A 23,012-nucleotide genomic window follows, 5' to 3' on the forward strand; every position below is an offset into this window, starting at 1 on the left:
TGTACATTATCACGAGCTTCTGTCTGTGAAGTGATTGTCTCCATGGACATTATTAAAGTCTGGGCAGACGAGACAGGGATGAACCGACAGTCACGCTTCAGGCAAAAGTGCTGGCCGAGGAGCCGCCCCTCTTTCTCGCTCTGCTGCCTTTTGCCATTCCTTATGTCAGACAGCACAGAGATACAGTCCTAGGTTTCTCTAAGGCTGGAGGTGACAGAGGTGGGGGCTAAACGAGCCTTTCTCTGTTTTATCTTTTGGTTCTAGGCCACACATCTTTTCCCTTTCCCTTTGTCTTCATATTTACCCCACCTCACCCCCAGTTATGTTTTCCTTGAGGCATAATACTAACTCTGCGTCATCTTCTGATAGGATGAGATGAAGATTTCTTGCTCAGGTTGTAATTGACCAAAACTTCGTTAGATTGGAGTGTAGTCGATGATGTATTGAATACAACACTTGTACTGCTCAGAATCGCTGCCGGTTATTGCAGTGAATGAAGCATTCCCTCTCTCTCCAACTTTGTGAGAAGAGCTTCTGCCAGCTTTCTTGCTAATAACCCTTGTGTATTTTCTACATTTTAAAAAAGCCATTCATATTCTAATGTGCCTAAGATAGTGGGTTAATTTCCGCATTCTTGGAAAGAAATCTAATATCTTTAGCTGTCCTGAAATTCATACGATTCTATAGTTTGGGGTATTGCAACTAACATGTATGTGTTGCTCTAATGGATTTGTCGTTCACTGACTGTACTAATGCCTCTTTCATTTACATTTGTTTTTATGGGGCCAGAGCAAGGTATGTTACGTTTTCTATAAATGGATTGCTTGCTTTAAGTTTGAAAATCTGTGATTAAGCGTTGCAAACTGCATTATGATAAGACCGTATAAGATTGGTTCATCTTCTCATACATGATTTTTTTTCCCCTTAAGACAAATATGGTCTCTTTAGAAGGCCTTACCAAAGTAGTTGACCCTTCTCAGCTAACGCCCGAATTTGACGGCTGCCTGGAATACAACCATGAAGAATGGATTGAAATCCGAGTTGCTTTTGAAGACTACATTAGCAATGCCACCCACATGCTGTCTCGGCTGGAGGAGCTTCAGGACATCCTAGCTAAGAAGGAGTTGCCGCAGGATTTGGAGGGGGCTCGGAATATGATCGAGGAGCATTCCCAGCTGAAGAAGAAGGTGACTAAGGCCCCCATAGAGGACTTGGATTTGGAGGGACAGAAGCTGCTGCAGAGGATTCAGAGCAGTGACAGCTTTCCCAAAAAGAACTCGGGGTCAGGCAACGCGGACCTGCAGAGCCTCTTACCCAAGGTGTCCGCCATGCTGGACAGGCTGCACTCCACGCGGCAGCACCTGCATCAGATGTGGCACGTGAGGAAGCTAAAGCTGGACCAGTGCTTTCAGCTGAGGCTGTTTGAACAGGATGCTGAGAAGGTAAAAGACGGGGGAGGGACGCTAAAATGCGCCACGGAGGGAGGCTTCCTGGACCCTTGGGTCTCAGCAGCCGAGGCTGGTTTGGTCAGGAGAAAGGGCAGAATGAAAGGGCTGGGGAAGGGTAAGCTACTCGCACGGCATCGGTGGGAGACCAGCAGTGTCGGTTCAGAGATCTCCCCTCAGTCTGCTTTCCACTGCTACTCCCTGTGCAACGCAGAGCTCTTCTAGAAACTTAAGAGTTGCTAATTACTAATAGTTTGGTTTAGAATGCCTGTAAGATAGACGAGAATATTTTCAATTAAAAGAGTGAAAACTTTGTAGGATATATTATTGAAAGCAGTAGTTGTTCGAGTATTTTTCTAATAACTGCTCTTCCACTCATAAAAGCCAGTGAGAAAAACACCCTTCAGATCTACTGTTGAGTATGTTTTTACAATAAAAGGCGAGTAATGAATTAAAAATAATAGCTTCTGGGAAATAGAGGCAATAATTACTTACGGTTTCATGTTTCCGTATTGTGCTCGAGTCAGACCAACTGGCCAAAGTGAGCTCTTGTCTGTCTCAGCAACGTGAAAGCAGGACACTTATTTAGAGGAATACGTTGCAAGCCGTGAACGTGAGTGAATTGATCCCTCTTAATTTGAGCTCACTGAATTTTTTTTCATGGACAGGAAAATTTTTTGTAAAGTTAGAAAACATTAAAGATCTTTGCTATAAAAGGACCTTTTGAAAGGTGACAATCCACCACTATTTTCCAGTAATATTATTTGGTAAGCTTTTAACCTCTCTTTATGGTTAAAGTACAGCTGACCCTTGAACAACACGGGGGTAGGGACGCTGACGCTTCCTGCAGTTGAAAATCCAGACTGCTCTCTCTGCCTCCAAGACAAAGGAATTGATAAATGACTCATCCGAGGACAGCAAGCTGAGACAGTTTGGATAGAATCAGGCCTCCAACTCTAGTTCTTCTGATTCCATATATTGTGATCTCTAGTTGAACACAACTCTCCCCCACACTTAGTTAATTTAAAGATGTGTAAAATGAAAATATAGGTACTCATTTGTTGAAAAATATCTGCATATGAGTAGACCTGTGCAGTTCAGACCCGTGTTGTTCAAGGTTCAACTGTTGTGCCTTGTCAAAGATACTAGAAAATCTTCCTTTCAATTACTAGACAAACAGGTGACTGTCCCTGGAAGTCACATTCACATCACAGAAGCAGTGCTAATTGATAATCATTTCTTTTTCCTTAAATGTTTTCCTGGGAACAATGAAATTAACATCCTTTTCCAGGTAGCATCTGTATAGAATCTTAAGAGAGACGTCATTGTTAAGGTTTTCCCCCATTTCTTCTTATTTTTACGGTAAATTTTATTGTTTGCATTTGCACAGGGATTTTTAAAAATTGTTTTATTCTTGCACTAAAGAGCATAACCTTTTAGTCATTGGAATTGCTGTCAGTAATCTGTGGTCAAAGCAAAGCCCATCCAGAAACCTGTAAGCTTGTACCTTCACCTAACGGGTCTTTTTTTGGCAGAGCGGTGTGCCTAATGATGTAGTTCAGTATGGAAGAGAGACTGGGTTGGGAGATTAGAGTTCTAACTAGCCTGGGGGATTTGAATACCTCTCTTTACTTATCTGCTCCTTAGTCCCTCATCTGTCAAAGGAGCACACTAGATAAGGTTTCTTGTAGCTCCTGCAAGTTCAGAGCTGCTGACTGGTTAGAAGTCGAGAATCTTCCGGGCCCTGGCGCCTGAGAGGTTGTCAGAGGAAAGACGCCACTCTTTCTTGGTTCGGTCCCGTGCTGGGAGCCGCGTCAGTCATTTCTTTTTCTGGAGTGATTCCAGGTTGTCTTTCTTCATTCCGGTAGATGTTTGACTGGATCACGCACAACAAGGGCCTGTTTCTGAACAGCTACACTGAGATTGGGACCAGCCATCCTCATGCAATGGAGCTTCAGACACAGCACAACCACTTTGCCATGAACTGCATGGTAAGATCCTGTGGGAACAGAGGTATCCTGCCTGTGAAAGTATAAAACGGGAGGTTATTTACACAGATCATTCCCAGCAGACTGCGGGGAGCCCATGCAGGGGCTTCTGACAGCTCAGCGGCAGCAGCTGACCTCCAGGGGCGGGAAGTTCTCTGTGGGAGCAGTGTTTACGTAGCTCGTTTTAAGTTTTAAGCAAACAGAAGGGAAAACAAGCAAACAGACAAACCAGTGAAACTCGAACCAATTACTTGGCCAGTGCCACGTGCACGGTTTTGAGTCTGGCTCCTGCGCTGTACGTCCTGGGAGCCCGCGGGGACCCAGAAGAGCTTTTCAGAGGCCGAGTGAGCCTCCGAGACCAGCCCAGTGTCAGTTTGCTGGCCGCCTGCCCTTCACACTGAAGGAATAAGCCAGCCTGCTGCTCACCTGGAGGGCATCCTTCAGCTCTCCTCAAACGTGAGCGCTCCTCCCAAGGTGAACGCAGGGAGTCGGGTCTGGACGCCAGCCGTGCCTGGAATCCTCTGGCTCCCTTTGATGCCCTGGGCCTCTTGTGATTGGACAGCTGCGAGACTACAGTGCAAACAAACACCCCAAAAGAAACCCAACAGTGAATTTTAAATAACGGTCTTATTACATTTTTGGAGTTAATATAACTGCAGTAGAGCTGTATGTTGTTCTGTAAGGGTGTATGGTTCCTTCTCTAGAGAGTTATTCTAGAAATTTTCACCTTAGAGACAGAGTTTTGGTGTGGACTTTGAGCCAGAATTATGAGAATTCACCCTCTTAGCCTTGTAACGTGCGTTAAAGAGCATTGAAACGATATGCAGACGGGGTCTTCGTTTAAATTAGTTCAGTAAGATGCCATTTAATTAAAGTTCAGTCCACAAAGTGCTCCACTTTAGGTAGTTTCGAAGATAAGATTCAGCGATAAAATGTTTGTAATAGACACTGTCCCAGAAGTTTGACACTGTTCTTGAGTTTGAGGTAAGAGAATTTTGGGGTTAAGTGATTCAGCCTGGGGAGAGGTGAAGAGAACGCAAATGTGGGCCTTTGGGGGAAGCGTCTTAGAAGAATTTGTTCCTAAAAAAATTCCTATCAATTTTTCAGAATATTCTGAAACTTCTAGTAATGGGGAAAGGCACATTCAGCCGACCATATCACATACTTTAAAAACTAGAAATGTTAAAATATATTTTGTAAAAACTAGAAGTGACCAGAAAGGGTCCTCTCCCTCCCCCAGCATTACTGTGACACATTTAGGAATCAGCAGAAGAGGAAGCATGTGTGGAAGACAGGTGCGGTGTGTTATGAATGTAGAGGTTTTAAATTCTGACTCTTGTTTACCGCATGACCTTGGGCAGTCTGTTTAATCTCTTTGAGCCTCGGTTTCCTAATCTCTAAAGTGGGGATAATCTCTGCCTAACACGGTGTTACATTATTTTACTTACTCTGTATGTGTAAGACACTAAGCAGAGTGCTGAACACAAAGCAAGTACTTGATAAATGGTAGTTATTATCAGTGATGTTATCATCTAATTAAAAATACTGTCAGTATTTTTAGTATATTATAGTAAGTAAGAAACTCTTAAAAGTATGGGTGACTTTTTTTAGGTTTAAGTATATTTTCTGTTTTTCTATGATACATTTTTATCACTTCTCTAAGGAAAAATTTTAATTGAAAAAGGATGTGGTAACCCTGTGCATTGCGTGGTGACAGCTCCTGGGAGCACTTTCCAAAAGCCTACCAGCCCCTGGTGCCGAACACCTCCCTGAGTCCTCAGTATCTGTCTAGGACATTTATTTATGCAGAACCGGGGCCTGTTAACCTTCAGCCCTTTCTTGTGCTATCTCCAGTGTTTTCAACATTTTTTGACAAAGAAAATGAAAGTGCTAGATATCAGTAAGCAAAGTTGATAATCTTTTAAGAAAGCATTTTAAGGGACAGCAACAATCGTGCTCATTCTCCTGTCACAGGTTTTTTTTTGTTTTGTTTTTTTGTTTTGCGGTACGTGGGCCTCTTACTGCTGTGGCCTCTCCCGTTGCGGAGCATAGGCTCCGGACGCGCAGGCCCAGCGGCCATGGCTCATGGGCCCAGCCGCTCCGCGGCACGTGGGATCTTCCTGGACCGGGGCACGAACCCGTGTCCCCTGCATCGGCAGGCGGACTCTCAACCACTGTGCCACCAGGGAAGCCCCACAGGTATTTTTAAAGTCTATGATGGTGAGAGTCTAGGTGGAGGTACTTCTAACGTAGGGAGTTGTACGTTTGTACATTGCCGTGCTTGTGTACACACTCATTTGGGCTGTGTGCCACGTGGTTCCTTCCTCCTGCAGTAAGTGACAGAGGTATGGACGAGGCATAAAGCATAGGGCAGTACTCTGTGTGCGGAGCACAGTCTGTTTGAGGGGATGAAAGTGATCCAGGGCCCTGAAACAGCGTCAAGGGGCACCCACAATGAAGCCATCCAAATGGACAGCTCTTCTCCGGATGCTGACAGAGGGCATCTGCCGATGCTCTTCCCGACAGACCTTTTGGGTAGATTTTCCTCTTTGAGCATACAGAGAAAGCAAAACTTAGTGAATGTGGCCACCTGTCACCGGAGAGGGAGAATGCATATGAGAAGGGCAGACCTCTTGACCTAGAGGATGCTAGTTAGAGCGTTAATGCCACGTGAGGCAGTGAGGCCAGTTCCCCATGGATTGTGGCCTTGACTGGATGTCACGGCCTCACAAAGTACCCCCTCCCTGCCGCTGCAGACACCCGGATGTGTGGTAGCAGATTTGAGCCTGCAGCCCAGAGAAGTACCTCCGAGACTGGTGTCTGGCTTTCTAAACCCAGATAAAGGCGACTCCACCTAGTTTAGGTTTAGGTCAGAAGTGGAGGAAAGGAATGAGTAAATGAAGGCACAGAGACAGAACGACAAGTGCATTCTCTAGGTCGCTTACTTGGGTGGGCTGGAGACTAGGTGACAGTGACAAGGCTCATGTAGGGGTCCAGGTGCGAGCCAGTGGGAGATTGGCCTGGAGGACCATGGCAGGAAGGAGGAAGACTGTAGAGGAGTTTGGGTAGGTTGGATAATTAGATTTGTTTTAGGGGCAAGAATCGGAGGAGCCAGAGGTGAGTCTACGGTTTGGGGAGACCCATTGCAAGGTGCAGTGTTGTGATGTGTCACGAAAAATAATGAGTAATACATACATGGAGAGCAGCAGCCTGGGATTTGTTGAAGGTGTGCATTCCTCACTCTGCCTTTGCTGCAATGTGACGCTTAAAGAAGATTGAAGGTGGGAGGGGAAATACCATAGTGAGAACTCCTTTTGCAAGAAAAATGCTTTTTTGTTTTTTAAAAACCTTGCACCCTTATTTTGCGGCAAGCTAGTGGACTTGAAGACAGAGATTGCAACACAGTAGAAAAGTGTGATTTAAAGTTTGAACACAGCACTGTTCTGTTCGCACCCCAGTTCATATTCCTTGGTGAATGTGAATCCATTTACAGATTTTCTGTTGGCACCAGAAAGATGACTTGGGCTTATGTAGAAAGGAGAGCTTGTTTTCACACAAAATAGCCTCTGGTTGCTAAGTACATAGTTTGTCGTTTCTGGCTTCTAGTTACAAACTGCAGCGGTGGGTTCCTGCAGTTCTGGGTAACTGCTTGCCACCTGGACCCTTTTCGGGATTTGAGGCCAAGAAGCGAGTCATAGTGCGTTTGTGTGCACCCACTTGTGTGTGTGACTGCTTTGTGCCTAACAGTATCCCTCCCAGCTAGTTGATCTGTAATTTTGCAGTTTCTTTTTTTTTTTTTCGGTACGCGGCCCTCTCACTGCCGTGGCCTCTCCCGCTGCGGAGCACAGGCTCCGGACGCGCAGGCTCAGCGGCCATGGCTCACTGGCCCAGCCGCTCCGCGGCACGTGGGATCTTCCCGGACCGGGGCACGAATCCGTATCTCCTGCATCGGCAGGCGGACTCTCAACCACTGTGCCACCAGGGAAGCCCTGTAATTTTGCAGTTTTAAAAATAGAAACTGAAACCAGTACCTATGGTTTATGGAAATCCAAATAGCAAAACACACGTCCTATTATCCCCCAGCTGAGTCTGCTGTTAAAATGTAACTTTTCAGCGAGCGCTCTCCGCATTTCTTGGAAAGACAGCCCGTGTGCCTTCCCCTGACCAGCCCCGCTTTCTACCCCCTTCGCAGAACGTGTACGTGAACATAAACCGCATCATGTCGGTGGCCAGCCGCCTGGTGGAGTCGGGCCACTATGCCTCCCAGCAGATCAAGCAGATCGCCAGCCAGCTGGAGCAGGAGTGGAAGGCGTTCGCGGCCGCCCTGGACGAGCGCAGCACTCTGCTGGACATGTCGTCCGTCTTCCACCAGAAGGCAGAGAAGGTCAGTGCCTGGTACCCCCCGCCCCCGGCCCGGAGCCCTGTGTTCACACGGCAGAGCCCAGGAGGACGCTGGGGCCCTGAAGTCCACGGCTGCGCCCAGCCCACTGTGCAACCTCAGGCACGCTGTTCCACCTCCTTGTCCCTTACTTTCCTCATTTGTAAAGTGGAGAGACAAGTACGGACTTGAGCGGCCGTTGCATGGTGTGACGCGGTCACTCATTTAGCTGCTGCACTCATTTAGCTGCTGCTACGCTGTAGGGACGCGCAAGTGGCAACTGCTGTCCTTTATCCCCTCCTGTCCCTCCTCCTCATCGCTTGAGGATTCCACTTAGGGTGCTTTGGCAGCAAGTAACAGAAAGCCTGACTCTCAGGTTTAGACATCAGGGGTTGTTGAGTTCTTATCTCACAACACAGGGAATTGCAAAGTGTAGGGAGTTCCAGCCGCACAGTGGTATCAGGGCTGGGTGGGCTCCTGGCTGTGCCTGGCCATCCCCTTGGGGTGCCGGGTGTGTGCTGCAGCTCCCAGCGCCGGCCCCTCTACTGTGGTGTCCCACGCGTGCAGGATAGCGGTGTCGTGTCCTCTCACTTTCTCGGGGCGACAGTGTTTTCAGAAGGTCCCTCCAGCCCAGCCCGCTTCCCTACAGTCCCCTTGGCCAGGAGAGGGGTGCCTGCCCACACCCTGGCTTCAGGGGGGTGGGGAAGGGCAGTTCTGGGTTCTCAGCCTCCCCGGCAGGGGCAAGGCTCTGCCAGCCAGGGCTGCGGTGGGAAAGTGGCTTTGGGATGTGGTTTCCAGTAAGTCATTTGTGTGGATTCGGCTTCACATCAGCTCCATCTGCTGATGTGCTGGCCACAGTATCTTATTTCAGAGGTAACATGTGATGTGTGCCCTTAACGCTCCCCACATGCCCACAAACAGGCGAACCTGCTTCAGTGAACACGCCTGGAAAACAGCAAAAGGAAAGTGAATTGCTGTGACTCAGGTGCTAGTGCTGGAAGCCTGGGTGGTGAAATACTTTTCAAGACATAGAGGAAGAAAGCTCAGGAACTTCGGGCCACTAGGAAGACACAAGTGGTTGCCTCAATTGAAACTACTAGAGCTTCCTCAGGGATAGTTATGGGAGGAAACCTACATTCACAGGGATCTGCACTGACGCTTCTAAGAAGGAAATAGTATCGCTTTAATCTAGAAACAGTCTCTGTTGAGGAGTGAAGGCAACAGGGAAGGTAGAGGCCCCACCTTGCCTGGCATCTTGGCCAGGCAGCTGGAATGTTGCACCAGGTGCTAATTATGAGTGATCTCAACTCTAGAAACCTTTAAAGTCTGAAGCAATTGAGGAAACAGAGTGGGATAGAAAGGGGAAAAAATCTTAAGAGTCTCATGTGAAAGCTGTGAGTAGGGACTTGCAGGTTTCAGTGGTCAGGTTTTTCTGCTAACTGTATGCATTTCGGTAGTTTGATGATAAAGGAGAAGCAAAGCCCCCCACCCAGAAACAGTTTGAATTAAAGTATCAGGAGCCCCGTTCGGCCTAAAGCAGCGCTGTCTACCCTTCTCTGTGGCCGCCTCTGGTCCCTGTCATTGTCAGGGTCGTGGTGTGTTGCGCATTGGACATTATCGTGGGTGGGAGAAGAGCTTTGTGGCCCCCGCTCGTGTGCCATCTGGAATGGTAACATATAGTGTGGGCTGCAGCCACCCCCTGGGCCTGGAGGTGTGTGAGCTGCTTGTGGGCCCCTAGAAAGGTCCTTTAAGACGATGAGAATAAAGTTGAACAAGGACAGGCTGCTTGGGGGAGTAATGGATAGTCTGAAGCATAATAACACATAGGGAAAATCTCTCTAACCATGGCAGCTTTCAGAATTGCAAATAAACCCAGAAGATTAATTGCTGCTCTGACCTACCTGAAAAGAATGTAGAAATGTGGGTGCCATGGGGTGTTTTCCCACCAGTGTTTTATTATAAAAATTTTTAGACATGCAGCGAAGTTGAAAGAGCCTGAGGTGTTTTTATTTGGATAAAATAATGGCTGTCATTTATGGATTTGAAGGAAATGCAACTAGATGAATACACTCTGGAACAGAATTTCGTGGGATCCTGCGTGAGCTCTAACAGTGCTTGCAGTCCCTGCGTGTCAGTGGCCAGAGAAGATGCCAAACATGACCACTGACGTGCAGATGCGCCGAAGAAGATCACACCTCCTAAGTAGTTTTCCTCTTCCCAGGAGAGGGATCTCCGAATAGGTTAACTTCGTTCCCTCTTTTTAAATGCTCCGTCTTCTAGTTATGCTTCAGCTGTTCTCATAAACTCGGTAGGGAAAGGACCAGAACCTGGACATCATAAATAAGGTTTCCATCACAGCCACCCCTTTGACCCTCATCCAGTTCTCATTAAGAATTTAAATGTGATTAGGGTGACAGAGGGCTCAACTCTGTGACCCTGTGGTTAATGGTGTCACTGAAGGAAGCAGCCTTCCCGGAAGGATGACAGCTCGGCTTTGGAGGGGTGTGTGCTGCGCGCCCAGCCTGCTCCTCTGTCTCTGTGGGTGTTCTTCTGTTAGTGTTCATTTGTGGGTTTTTTTAATTTTTGAATTTTATTTTAGTTATTTTTTTATACAGCAGGTTCTTATTAGTCATCAGTTTTATACACATCAGCGTATACATGTCAATCCCAATCGCCCAATTCATCGCACCCCCACCCCCACCCCCCGCCACTTCCCCCCTTGGTGTCCATACGTTTGTTCTCTACACCTTTGTCTCAGTTTCTGCCCTGCAAACCGGTTCATCTGTACCATTTTTCTAGATTCCACATATATGCGTTAATATACAATATTTGTTTTTCTCTTTCTGACTTCCTTCACTCTGTAGGACAGTCTCTAGATCCATCCACATCTCAACAAATGACCCAATTTCGTTCTTTTTATGGCTGAGTAATATTCCATAGTATATATGTACCACAACTTCTTTATCCATTCGTCTGTCAATGGGCATTTAGGTTGCTTCCATGACCTGGCTATTGTAAATAGTGCTGCAGTGAACCTTGGGGTGCATGTGTCTTTTTGAATTACGGTTTTCTCTGGGTATATACCCAGCAGTGGGATTGCTGGGTCATATGGTAATTATAATTTTAGTTTTTTAAGGAACCTCCATACAGTTCTCCATAGTGGCTGTATCAATTTACATTCTCACCAGCAGTTTTGGAAGTTTCCCTTTTCTCCACACCCTCTCCAGCATTTGTTGTTTGTACATTTTCTGATGATGCCCATTCCAACTGGTGTGAGGTGATACCTCATTGTAGTTCTGATTTGCATTTCTCTAATGATTAGTGATGTTGAGCAGCTTTTCATGTGCCTCTTGGCCATCTGTATGTCTTCTTTGGAGAAATGTCTGTTTAGGTCTTCTGTCCATTTTTGGATTGGGTTGTTTGTTTTTTTTTAATATTGAGCTGCATGAGCTGTTTGTAAATTTTGGAGATTAATCCTTTGCCAGTTGATTCATTTGCAAATATTTTCTCCCATTCTGAGGGTTGTCTTTTCGTCTTGTTTATGGTTTCCTTTGCTGTGCAAAAGCTTTGAAGTTTCATTAGGTCCCATTTATTTATTTTTGGTTTTATTTCCATTACTCTAGGAGGTGGATCAAAAAACATCTTGCTGTGATTTATGTCATAGAGTGTTCTGCCTATGTTTTGCTCTAAGAGTTTTATAGTGTCTGGACTTACATTTAGGTCTCTAATCCATTTTGAGTTTATTTTTGTGTATGGTGTTAGGGAGTGTTCTAATTTTATTCTTTTACATGTAGCTGTCCAGTTTTCCCAGCACCACTTATTGAAGAGACTGTCTTTTTCTCCATCGTATATCTTTGCCTCCTTTGTCATAGATTAGTTGACCATAGGTGAGTGGGTCTATCTCTGGGCTTTCTATCTTGTTCCATCGATCTGTGTTTCTGTGTTTGTGCCAGTACCGTATTGTCTTGATTACTCTACCTTTGTAGTACAGTCTGAACTCAGGGAGTCTGATTCCTCCAGCTCTGTTTTGTTTCCCTCAAGACTGCTTTGGCTATGCTGGGTCTTTTTTGTCTCCATACAAATTATAAGATTTTTTGTTCTGGTTCCGTAAAAAATACCATTGGTAATTTGATAGGGATTGCATTGAATCTGTAGATTGCTTTGGGTAGTAGAGTCATTTTCACAATATTGATTCTTCCAGTCCAAGAACATGGTATTTCTCTCCATCTGTTGGTATCATCTTTAATTTCCTTCATCAGTGTCTTACAGTTTTCTGCACACAGGTCTTTTGTCTCCCTAGGTAGGTTTATTCCTAGGTATTTTATTCTTTTTGTTGCAATGGCAAATGGGAGTGTCCTTAATTTCTCTTTCAGATTTTTCATCATTACTGTATAGGCATGCAAGAGATTTCTGTGCATTAATTTTGTATCCTGCAACTTTACCAAATTCATTGATTAGCTCTAGTAGTTTTCTGGTGGCATCATTAGGATTCTCTATGTATAGTATCATGTCATCTGCAAACAGTGACAGTTTTACTTCTTCTTTTCCAATTTGGATTCCTTTTATTTCTTTTTCTTCTCTGATTGCCGTAGCTAGGACTTCCAAAACTATGTTGAATAATAGTGGTGAGAGTGGACATCCTTGTCTTGTTCCTGATCTTAGAGGAAATGCTTGCAGTTTTTCACCATTGAGAATGATGTTTGCTGTGGGTTTGTCATATATGGCCTTTATTATGTTGAGGTAGGTTCCCTCTGTGCCCACTTTCTGGAGAGTTTTTATCCTAAATGGATGTTGAATTTTGTCAAAAGCTTTTTCTGCATCTATTGAGATGATCATATGGTCTTTATTCTTCAATATGTTAATATGGTGTATCACATTGATTGATTTTCGTATATTGAAGAATCCTTCCATCCCTGGGATAAATTCCACTTGATCATGGTGTATGATCCTTTTAATGTATTGTTGGATTCGGTTTGCTAGTATTTTGTTGAGGATTTTTGCATCTATATTCATCAGTGATATTGGTCTGTAATTTTCTTTTTTTGTAGTATCCTTGTCTGGTTTTGGTATCGGGGTGATGGTGGCCTCTTAGAATGAGTTTGGGTGTGTTCCTTCCTCTGCAGTTTTTTGGAGGAGTTTGAGAAGGATGGGTATTAGCTCTTTTCTAAATGTTTGAGAGAATTCACCTGTGAAGCCATCTGGTCCTGGACTTCTGTTTGTTGGAGGATTTTCTTTCTTTTTTTTTTTTTTTTTTTTGCAGTACACGGGCCTCTATCTGTTGTGGCCTCTCCCGTTGCAGAGCACAGGCTCCGGACGCGCAGGCTCAGCGGCCATGACTCACGGGTCCAGCCGCTCCGCGGCATGTGGGATCTTCCCGGACCGGGGCATGAACCCGTGTCCCATGCATCAGCAGGCGGACTCTCAACCACTGCGCCACCAGGGAAGCCCTGTTTGTTCTTTAATTCTTCTAGGTCTTTGTTAAACATTTCTTGCATCTTCTCGATCTTTGCCTCCAATCTTTTTCTGAGGTCCTAGATCATATTCACTATCATTATTCTGAATTCTTCTTCTGGAAGGTTGTGTATCTCCACTTCATTTAGTTGTTTTTCTGGGGTTTTATCTTGTTCCTTCATCTGGTACATAGCCCTCTGCCTTTTCATCTTGTCTGTCTTTCTGTGAATGTGGTTTTCGTTCCACAGGCTGCAGGACTGTAGTTCTTGCTTCTGCTGTCTGCCTTCTGCTGGATGAGGCTATCTAAGAGGCTTGTGCAAGTTTCCTGATGGGAGGGACTGGTGCTGGGTAGAGCTGACTGTTGCTCTGGTGGGCAGAGCTCAGTAAAACTTTAATCCGCTTGACTGCTGATGGGTGGTGCTGGGTTCCCTCCCTGTTGGTTGTTTGGCCTGAGGTAACCCAACACTGGAGACTACCTGCGCTCTTTGGTGGGGCTAATGACGGACTCTGGGAGGGCTCACGCCAAGGAGTACTTCCCAGAACTTCTGCTGCAAGTGTCCTTGTCCCTGCCAGTGTCCTTGGCTATAGCCTCCCCCTGCCCCTGTAGGAGACCCTCCAACACTAGCAGGTAGGTCTGGTTCAGTCTCCCCTGGGGTCACTGCTCCTTCCCCTGGGTCCCGATGCGCACACTACTTTGTGTGTGCTCTCCAAGAGTGGAGTCTCTGTTTCCCCCAGTCCTGTTGAAGTCCTGCAATCAAATCCCACTAGCCTTCAAAGTCTGATTCTCTAGGAATTCCTCCTCCCGTTGCCGGACCCCCAGGCTGGGAAGCCTGACGTGGGCTCAGAACCTTCACTCCAGTGGGTGGACGTCTGTGGTATAAGCGTTCTCCAGTCTGTGAGTCACCCATGCAGCAGTTATGGGATTTGATTTTACTGTGTTGCGCCCCTCCTACCGTCTCATTGTGGCTTCTCCTTTGTCTTTGGATGTGGGGTATCTTGTTTGGTGAGTTCCAGTGTCTTCCTGTCGATGATTGTCCAGCAGCTAGTTGTGATTCTGGTGTTCTCACAAGAGGGAGTGAGAGCACGACCTTCTACTCCGCCATCTTGGTTCAGGGCCCTTATAAAGACTGAAACCCAGTCTTGTATTAGCTCAGTCCTTTTAGAATCCAGTCAGTCCCTTACAATTTCTTTATCCTTTGGAGATGTTTTCTCCTTTTTCTTCTTTTCCAGATATTTGCTTTGAGTGAGAGGACAGCAGTTTCAGCAGTTATAATCTCTTCACATCTTACTCGTGTTCGTTTATGGTTTTATAAACATAAATCTTGGGGTTAGAACTAGATGAGAATGACGTTTCATAGACTACGCTTCCAGAGATGTCTTGGCCATTCATTCTCTCCCAACCTCGTCCACAGTGAGGGTGTGCACAGGATCAGAATGTCAGCTTGCAGAAATGGAGACACGACCACAAGGTTACTGATTTCACCAGTAGACAGTGTCTACGGCTCCAGTCTCCACTTTGTTTGGTCATGTGTTATATCCCTTTATATTAAGAAGCTTCATAGCAAACTCGTTAGAATTACCTTTTTATAAATCAAAGAATTAAAGTGATTTGATTTTACTGCACCTGAAAATCTCCAATTTTCACTATTTAAAAAAATTATTAGCGCTGCACTGTCCAGTATGTTAGCCAGTCACCACATGCGGCTATTGAAATTACTTAATGTTAAATAAATTTATTAATAAAATAATTTAAAAATGGAATTAGGGACTTCCTTGGTGGTGCAGTGGTTAAGAATCCGCCTGCCAATGCAGGGGACACGGGTTCAAGCCCTGGTCCAGGAAGATCCCACATGCCACGGAGCAACTAAACCCGTGCGCCGCAACTACTGAGCCTGTGAGCCACAACTGCTGAGCCCACGTCCCACAACTACTGAAGCCCACGTGCCTAGAGCCCGTGGTCCGTCACAAAGAGAAGCCACCGCAATGAGAAGCCCACGCACCACAACGAAGACCCAACACAGCCAAAAATAAATACATAAATAAATAAATCTATTAAAAAAAGAATTAAATTTCACCTCGTTAGTCACAGTAGCCACATTTGAGATGCTCAGTAGCAGCTTGTGGCTGGTGGCTGGTGGCCTCAGCAGCACAGGTGGGCGTTTCCATCGCTGCAGAAATGCTGTTAGTGTTGCTAATGGTTTACCTTCAGAGTGAACCATAAATCTGATCACCTCGTTTTATCCATGACTGTAAGGGCCTCTATAATCAGATCATAGCCAAAAACAAAGTAACCAGGACTTGTATGGCTCTTTGAAATTTACAAAGCCCTTTAAATACAAAATCTCACTTCATCCTTAAATCAGCCCAGTGAAGGACATGGGACTGATGGTGTTAATGTCCTTATATTCTGTTTGGGGAGTAATTTACCCAAGCTGGGACTTTCTTCAAGGTCTAGGAGAGTCTTTTGCTCCTGACATGACAGCACACTGTTTCACAAACAAAGCACTTAGATTTATTTTCTTATAAAATTTCACGTTCAATAAAAAATTTTAGAAGTAACATTTACTTTGAATGTATCATAGTTATCATCTGGATAATTTTATCGTATGTCTGGGTTGAAATTTAGAGGAAGATATTACAAATACTGCATCAGTATTCCCTTTTGAGTTTTTTAAGGCAAATAATACACATGTAATTGTTCCCATTTTAATGTCATTTCACTTTATTAAAAGCATAAGTCTAATTCTTGGCTTGTAGTAAAACAAAAACAAGATTCTCATGTAATAGAAAGGGATTAGAATATATATCTGTATATATGAAAGAAAACGATACTAATGAAAACAGGTGGAAGGTACTTAAAGTGATCATTGGCATATTTTGGTTCAGATTGAACCTGTCTTCTCCAGGTTACTCTGTTGGAGCCATCAGACCTGGATTCACAAGTAGAAAATGCATGATCCCTCCTGTGACTTTGCTGGGCCGAGAAGGGAGCCCATCTCCCTTAAAGGAACCAGGAGAGTGAGTGTGTTTATTAATACTCAGGGAGTAGAAATGATGAAAGAAAAAGAAAAAGTAGGGTAATATCTCCTAGAAATGAAAGCAGAAAATGAGGAAATTAGAAATAAGAAAGGAAACTCCGAAGTTTGAATTCATATATGTATTATATGTATAAAATTCAACCAGTCTTAATTTTTCCAAAGAGGAGAAAACCCCCCTAAATAAGTATTTTAAACATTTACCTTCTAGGAAGTTTCTGTCCCTTTGTCTCCTGAATCGGTGTAACCACCTGTGCTCAGCTGATGCTCCATCAGGAGCTCCTGGCGGGCGTGAAATTCACTGGGCTGGGTGATCCCAGCACATTGGAAGCCCCTGCTCTCAGCAAATGGAGAGCAGTGCAATAAATGCTTCTGAAAATAAGTTTGCTAATTAATTATTCAGGCTCTCCTTTTAAAGCTTTTGTATTAATCACTCTTCCCTTGTCTGCCTGCCTCGCTTTTGCAAACCGGTCATCTTCTACTCAGCAGCACTGAAGTGACCATTCTGCTGAGCAGCAGAATCCCCAGTTCTGAAGCCGGTTCCTGGTTTGAATCCAGAGAAGCATTGAATTCCCTTGCACTCTCCTGCCTCTACCCCGAGGCTGGCCAGACTCATTTTGGTCCACATTTGAACATTTAAAGCATCAGAGAGTCCACTGGTGCTCTGATCTGGCTAGAGTATAGCAGCCACTTTCTGTTGTCCTTCACGAAGTGTCAGGCTCTGTGCTGGACATTCCCCTGGTGTTCCAAGCCCAAAACATATTTGTCAGGATGGTAAGAGAGGTGTGTGCATGTGTGTGTAGGGGGTGTGTAGTAAAGTGGTCAGAGAGGTTTCTAAGCAAACACACCAGTGTCCCTCCCCCTCCCATATTCACAGGGCACATTATATTAATAGGCTCTAGGAGGTTATATTCTATAGGTACCTGTTGAACTTTGACACCAAACTTGATTCTGGGATGCTTTTTCTTTGTGGAATGCCTGTTTAACATCGTCTTCCTTGGCTCTCCAGATAGGGATCGCTGCTCTGACTCTGATCTCTTTCGGGTGTTGAGCCTTCCAGAAAGCATTCAGGGACTGGAGCTTGCCCTTTAGAGTCTAAGGTTGCCATCTCAGAAATAAAAGACAAAAATTGTGCTTGTGCAAAAGTCCCTGTAAAAACCATGGCCAGGTTTATTTCTGTCATTGGGGTATTTTAATCGAGTGAATTTAGATGTGCAGAGTCCTTGTTCCACAAGATTTCTGTGTTACAAGCTATTCTGCCCCATGTTTTTAGAACTGGGCTATGTTTCTGCAGGTAAATACAGTCAACACTTCTCCGGATACTTTAAGAAATTATAAGGAAGTTAAGTAACTACAGGCATACATAAAACTGCTCAAATGTTTCTCTTTACCGATAGCTTCAAAAACTGGGGTTGAATGTATTTTAGCGGTCTTCTTGGTACAGTAATATATTAGTCTGACACTTCTGCTTATCGTGAAGTGTCGTGTAACCAGAACTTGTTTTCACCTTGTTACATCAGGAGCGTTTTATCCTCTCCTTAGGAATATGCTCACCTCTGCTTTGTTTTGGGTGTTTCGTAGCAGCCAGTGCGCAGGAGCAGTTAATTGCTGACTTGACCTGGTGACTGATGAATGCTGATGGTTAACCTCAGTCAATTTCGTATTTGCAAAAGGTTTACAGTAATTTTAGAGTCGGCGTCACATGCAGTAATGGAAGAAGATGGAGTGAAATAGAGATCAAGAATGCTTATAATCAAGTTGACCTAATTGTAGAACACGCCATCCAAGAAATACTTAGTAGAAATATGCCTAAGTACTCATAAGTGTATTCATGCAGAGGGGGAGAGGCATAAAGAATTTTATTACCACTTCCATTGCCATGGTGATGTTAGGAGGAGCTGTAGAGGAGGGTACTGAGGACCTTCCCCTGGGCCTGCATCCGTTTAGTCATGTTTGAAGCCATCAGAAGCCACATGCTATCAGATGACACTTAATGCCCTGGGAATTAGTTTCGAGCCCTAGGATTTGCATACAGGTGTTTTTTTGAGCCAATATATTAATAATAAAGGGATTTTTATAAACAATTATTATTCAGGTGACTTGTCTATTTTAAGTTCCTAAATATGTCATAAGTACCTGGGAGGTTATTCTCACATATATTTTAAGAGAATTATAGCATGTTTCTTACCTGGCAGGTCAGTTACCCTGTTTTAAATAGTCACCCTCTGCATTCCTTGATAAGTAGAAAGACGGCGAGGAACGAGAGTAAAGGAGGTGAAACCCGGGGAAATATGTTGATGTCTATTTGGTTTAATTGAAGTAGCGTCTTCAATTGGGCCTTCTGCCGCTTGCCTGTGACGCTTACCCGCGATGGATGCTGATAGGATCCCCCTAGGAAATTTGGCAGTGATTTCTCAGCTATTGATGAGTCCTGGGATGTGCTGGTGGCAGTGAAGAAGACAGGGTAGGTAGCAGCAGCGACCCAGGACGGCAGCCTGCAGCCCACACTCTCCTCGTTTACGTGCCAAGTGGGTAGAGCCCAGTGATTCCGCAGTCTCCCTTCCGTTCGGTGGGCACAGCTGAGGAGTTTCGGCCCCGTTCGCTTGGTCTCCCTTGATTCCTGGGTGTATTTGCTTTTGGAAAGATAGACAAATGGACGCCCTGCTCTTCCTAATGATAGGTAGATGATTTCAGGAATCTTCCATTGCCGTTTTAATGTGCGAGGAAAGCAGGAGGGCTGGACTACAGCTCCAGGAGTAGCAAGAGGCTGAGGGGAGGAAGTGGACGAGGCATCTCTGCTTTCCATGGCTAGCAGCACAGGGCAGTTGGAAACACAGATTCAAATGCGCAACGGGAGAACGAACCAGGATGCCCCAAACCGCTAATGCAGGGCAGAGATGCTCCCAGGGGTGACCGCAGAGCCACCCGAGGCTGTGATTTCAAATGCAGCTTCCTGGGCCCAGCCCCAGTTCTGCCAGAACCTAAGCTGGGCGAGGGGGAGGGGGGCGCAGAGTCCAGGAATCTGGTTTGAGAACTCATGTCAGTGCCATTTGAGATGGAGGCTCAACCGTGCTCTGTTCTTAGACACTCTCTCAACCACGCTTATTTCAAAACCACGTTAAAAAGTAGCTACTTCTCAATATCGTTTGCTATTGGTAGACATGATCCTTTTTTTTTTAATACCATCCCAGTATATGAGCAACGTGGACTCGTGGTGCAAAGCCTGTGGTGAGGTGGACCTTCCCTCCGAGCTGCAGGACCTGGAGGATGCCATTCATCATCACCAGGGAATATATGAGCACATCACCCTTGCTTACTCTGAGGTGAGTGGTCAGATCTACTTCAGCTGTAAAGCAACACTATTTTTGTGTCATGGCACTGAAAGTTGAAAAAATCAAATTTTTGGCTCGTCTAGAAGAAACTTACAAGTTTCGAGTTGAACTGAAGTTTCATTGTAACTTTTGAACTGGAGTTGGGGGTGAGGGCTAGTGAGTAAAACAGGACGGAGCAGAGAGCAAACTCTTCATGGCCCTGTGACGCTTGTGGATTTTCTTTAGAGTGCTTAGGTTGTCATCTGCTAAAATAAATGAAATTGTCATCTTCTTGGCTACATGTATTTAGGAAATAGCATTTTGTGCGCTATTCAGTACAGTCAAGCTCAATCTACTATTCCTGAAGGAAACTTTCTAGAAAAGAGGGAAACCTGATGTACCTCATGTTCTGGATTTCAAAGCATACACAGGGGCTTCCCTGGTGGCGCAGTGGTTGAGAGTCCGCCTGCCGATGCAGGGGACACGGGTTGGTGCCCCGGTCAGGGAAGATCCCACATGCCGCGGAGCGGCTGGGCCCGTGAGCCGTGGCCGCTGAGCCTGCGCGTCTGGAGCCTGTGCTCCGTGACGGGAGAAGCCGCAACAGTGAGAGGCCCGCGTACCGCAAAAAAAAAAAAAGCATACACAGTTTTTTCAAGTGTGTAAAGCCACTTGCTGTTCTAGGAATCTAAGTGGAGTGTTTTTCTTTCTTAGTTTAAATTAATTATTTAACATATCCCTGCTTTATTTTCTGCCACCTTCTGTGCCAGGCTTTGTTGTAAGGACGTTATGTAATCACTTGTTTAATGCCTGCAGCTCTGGGGCAGGGACTCATACTAACCCGCTGTTACAAATGAGGAAAGCGCGGTGCAGAGGTCAGGTGACCTGTGCCTGGTTAACGGCTTGTAGGAGGTGGAGCGGGGACTGAACCCAGGCAGGCTGCCTGTGTGTTCTCAGCCACCACTGTGGTAGATGCGGTGACAACGACAAATACACGTAGGTCCGGGCAGGACACTCTTGTCCACGTCGTGGTCGTCTGGCCCTTCCGACCAGTCTGCCTTTATGATACTGGTTAAGTTCCTGGAGGTGAGTGGGGAGTGGGTAGGAGTTCTGTGTGTGCTTGCTTTCAGCATCTGTAGTGAGCATCTGTAATACTATGTGCTCATGGGAAAGATTACTGTGAGAGTCCAGTAAGAAAATGTTTCAAACCACCTGGCAGAGGGCTGAGCATGGAGTAGATGTTTAGGAAGTACAGTCAGCCCTCTGTAGCTGCAGGTCTGTGTTCTGGATGTGCGGGGTCACCTGTTCTACGCGGTTGTAGAAAAGAGACTTGAGCATCCACTGATTTGGGTATCCGTGGGGGGTCCTAGAACCATTCCCCCTTGTTACCGAGGTATGAGTATATTTACATCCAGATCCTTGATTTGAGCCACATCCACACCTGTCAAAGTTGTTCGGCCATTTGATTTTCAGTCTGACACGTCCTGCTTCACCAAACAGCTGTCATTCTCGTGTCCTTGGGCCCAGGTCTCCTGACCCCACCGTGTCCGCGGGTGAATTAAATGAACGTGTGTTGCGCTACAATATTTGCTTCACAGTGTGGTCCAGTCTCCTTCCTGCCCGTGAAAGTTGATATCTACGTGTTTGTTTCTCTGGACACCTCTTTACTTAACATGATCCCTCTTTAACACTATTTTATGTTGTCATGCAATTAAAAAATAGTCAACTCTGTATTATGTTTCTTAATTTTGTGTCAGGTGTTTATAAGCTAATTTGGTTATCTAGTTTATTAGAAACTGTATAAATAAGTGATAACTTTTTTAATAGGAAAAGTGAAGGTTGAACAGATCTGTATTTTTTTAATCATACTGATTCATGAGGAATGTGTGAGTTCCAAAGAGCATTAAGTGTACCTAGTGTACCATCTCCATGCATCATCTAATTTTGACCTGTAATATAGAAAGTGGATGAAAGACCCTGTTATCCCTGGTATAACTAGGCCTTCACCCATCTTATTAATGATTTTCTTGGGAGCATCTTTTCAGTTGCATTGGTGGGTTCCAGATTGCTATGGGATTGAACAGCTCACACACAAGGTGATTGGGAGGACTGGCCTACAGTCTTCACCTACAAGACTCGCCTTGGACTCAACCTGACCTGACCAGTGTCATCCTCTGGCCTGGTGGCCGGTCAGCCTGCCCACTGCCCCATGGCACTTCTAGCAAAGAACAGAATTCTCTCACCGTTTCCACTGCATTCTATAAAAATGGGGCATCTTAACATGGGAACTTAGGTTTACCTCCGGTGTGGTTTCATTAGATTTTAAATTCATACTAATAATTTAAAATGATTTGATGGCAAGTAGACAGCTTCCCAGGCTTAAACCGCAATTTTTAGCCTAAGAACATGTTTGCAACTGAGTTGTAAACTCAAGGAGATGGTGGTTGGAACTAGATGAACAGAAAAGACTTTCAGTGGAAGAGAATGAATTGAAGAGAAATTCAGTAGAAGAGAAATTTTTTTTTCCTTGTAAATTATTTAAATTTGGAGGTAGTTTCAGGCTGCAGAAAAGTGTTAGAACAGGGAGCTCCCGCATCGCCTCGACCGGATTGCCCAGTGGTTTGCGCTGTCCTCTCCCCCCGCCTCTCTCCAGCCCTCACATCGACAGTGACACAACACGACCATCCTGCCCACGGGCCATCCGTATTTCCCCCTGTCCCGGCTACGTCTCTTTCACTTTTCCGGCCCAGCAGCATGCGGTACGTTCGTGGATGCGTCTCACTGGCCTCCTTCACACTGGAACATTCTTTAGTCTTTCTCTGCCTGTGTCTTTGACAGTCTTAGAGTTCAGGCCTTTCCTTCTGTAGGATGACCCTCAGCCTCCCACCCATGCAGTTTTCTTGGGGAGCTGACTGGGCCGAGTGTCACAGCAGGGGCACAGGATGCTGACCCCTCCCTCTACTGCCGGTGTTAACCATGACCACCTGCTGAGGTGGGCGGCGTCTATAAGGTTTCTCCAAAGTAAAATCACCATGTAAAAATTCGTCTTGGATGAGCATGTTGTGGAGAGAGGCAGTGATGTAACACGATGTCTGTGCTTCCTCAGACTTCTCACGGCCTTAGCGTCCCTGCTGACTCCTGCCCACGACAGTGCCACTGTGACGCCGTCAGACGCTGGGGACCTATTTCCATCGTTCCTTCTGTATTCATTAGGTGACCTTCTGCTGTAGGAAGGACTTTATTTCCTTTCTTCCCCATTTTTAAATTTATTTATTATTTCAGTATGAATCTGTGAAATCTTATTATATTCCATGGGTTAAAATCCAGTACTCTGTTTAGACGCCTAAATTGTCCGTGTTTGGACAGTGGGACAACTTAGGCCTCATGTTTCTGTGTTTTTCTGATCT

At 45.4% G+C, this 23,012-nt stretch overlaps 1 protein-coding gene across 3 annotated transcripts in view; it reads left to right on the plus strand.

Annotated features, from left to right (window-relative positions):
* TRIO (trio Rho guanine nucleotide exchange factor) overlaps positions 1 to 23,012 on the plus strand; it is a 372,400-nt gene that overhangs the window by 158,130 nt on the left and 191,258 nt on the right. For all 3 annotated transcript variants that reach the window (XM_089908686.1, XM_089908685.1, XM_089908687.1), the window contains exons 5-8: positions 930 to 1,442; positions 3,314 to 3,436; positions 7,626 to 7,817; positions 19,489 to 19,620. In XM_089908686.1, coding sequence (XP_089764812.1) covers positions 930 to 1,442; positions 3,314 to 3,436; positions 7,626 to 7,817; positions 19,489 to 19,620 — 960 coding nt within the window. The remainder of the gene's footprint in view (positions 1 to 929; positions 1,443 to 3,313; positions 3,437 to 7,625; positions 7,818 to 19,488; positions 19,621 to 23,012) is intronic.

Source organism: Delphinapterus leucas, chromosome 3, assembly GCF_059928025.1.
Source record: "Delphinapterus leucas isolate spDelLeu-1000000601 "Yukka" chromosome 3, BTC_Dleu_Yukka2, whole genome shotgun sequence".
In the NCBI taxonomy this organism is placed as follows: Eukaryota; Metazoa; Chordata; class Mammalia; order Artiodactyla; family Monodontidae; genus Delphinapterus; species Delphinapterus leucas.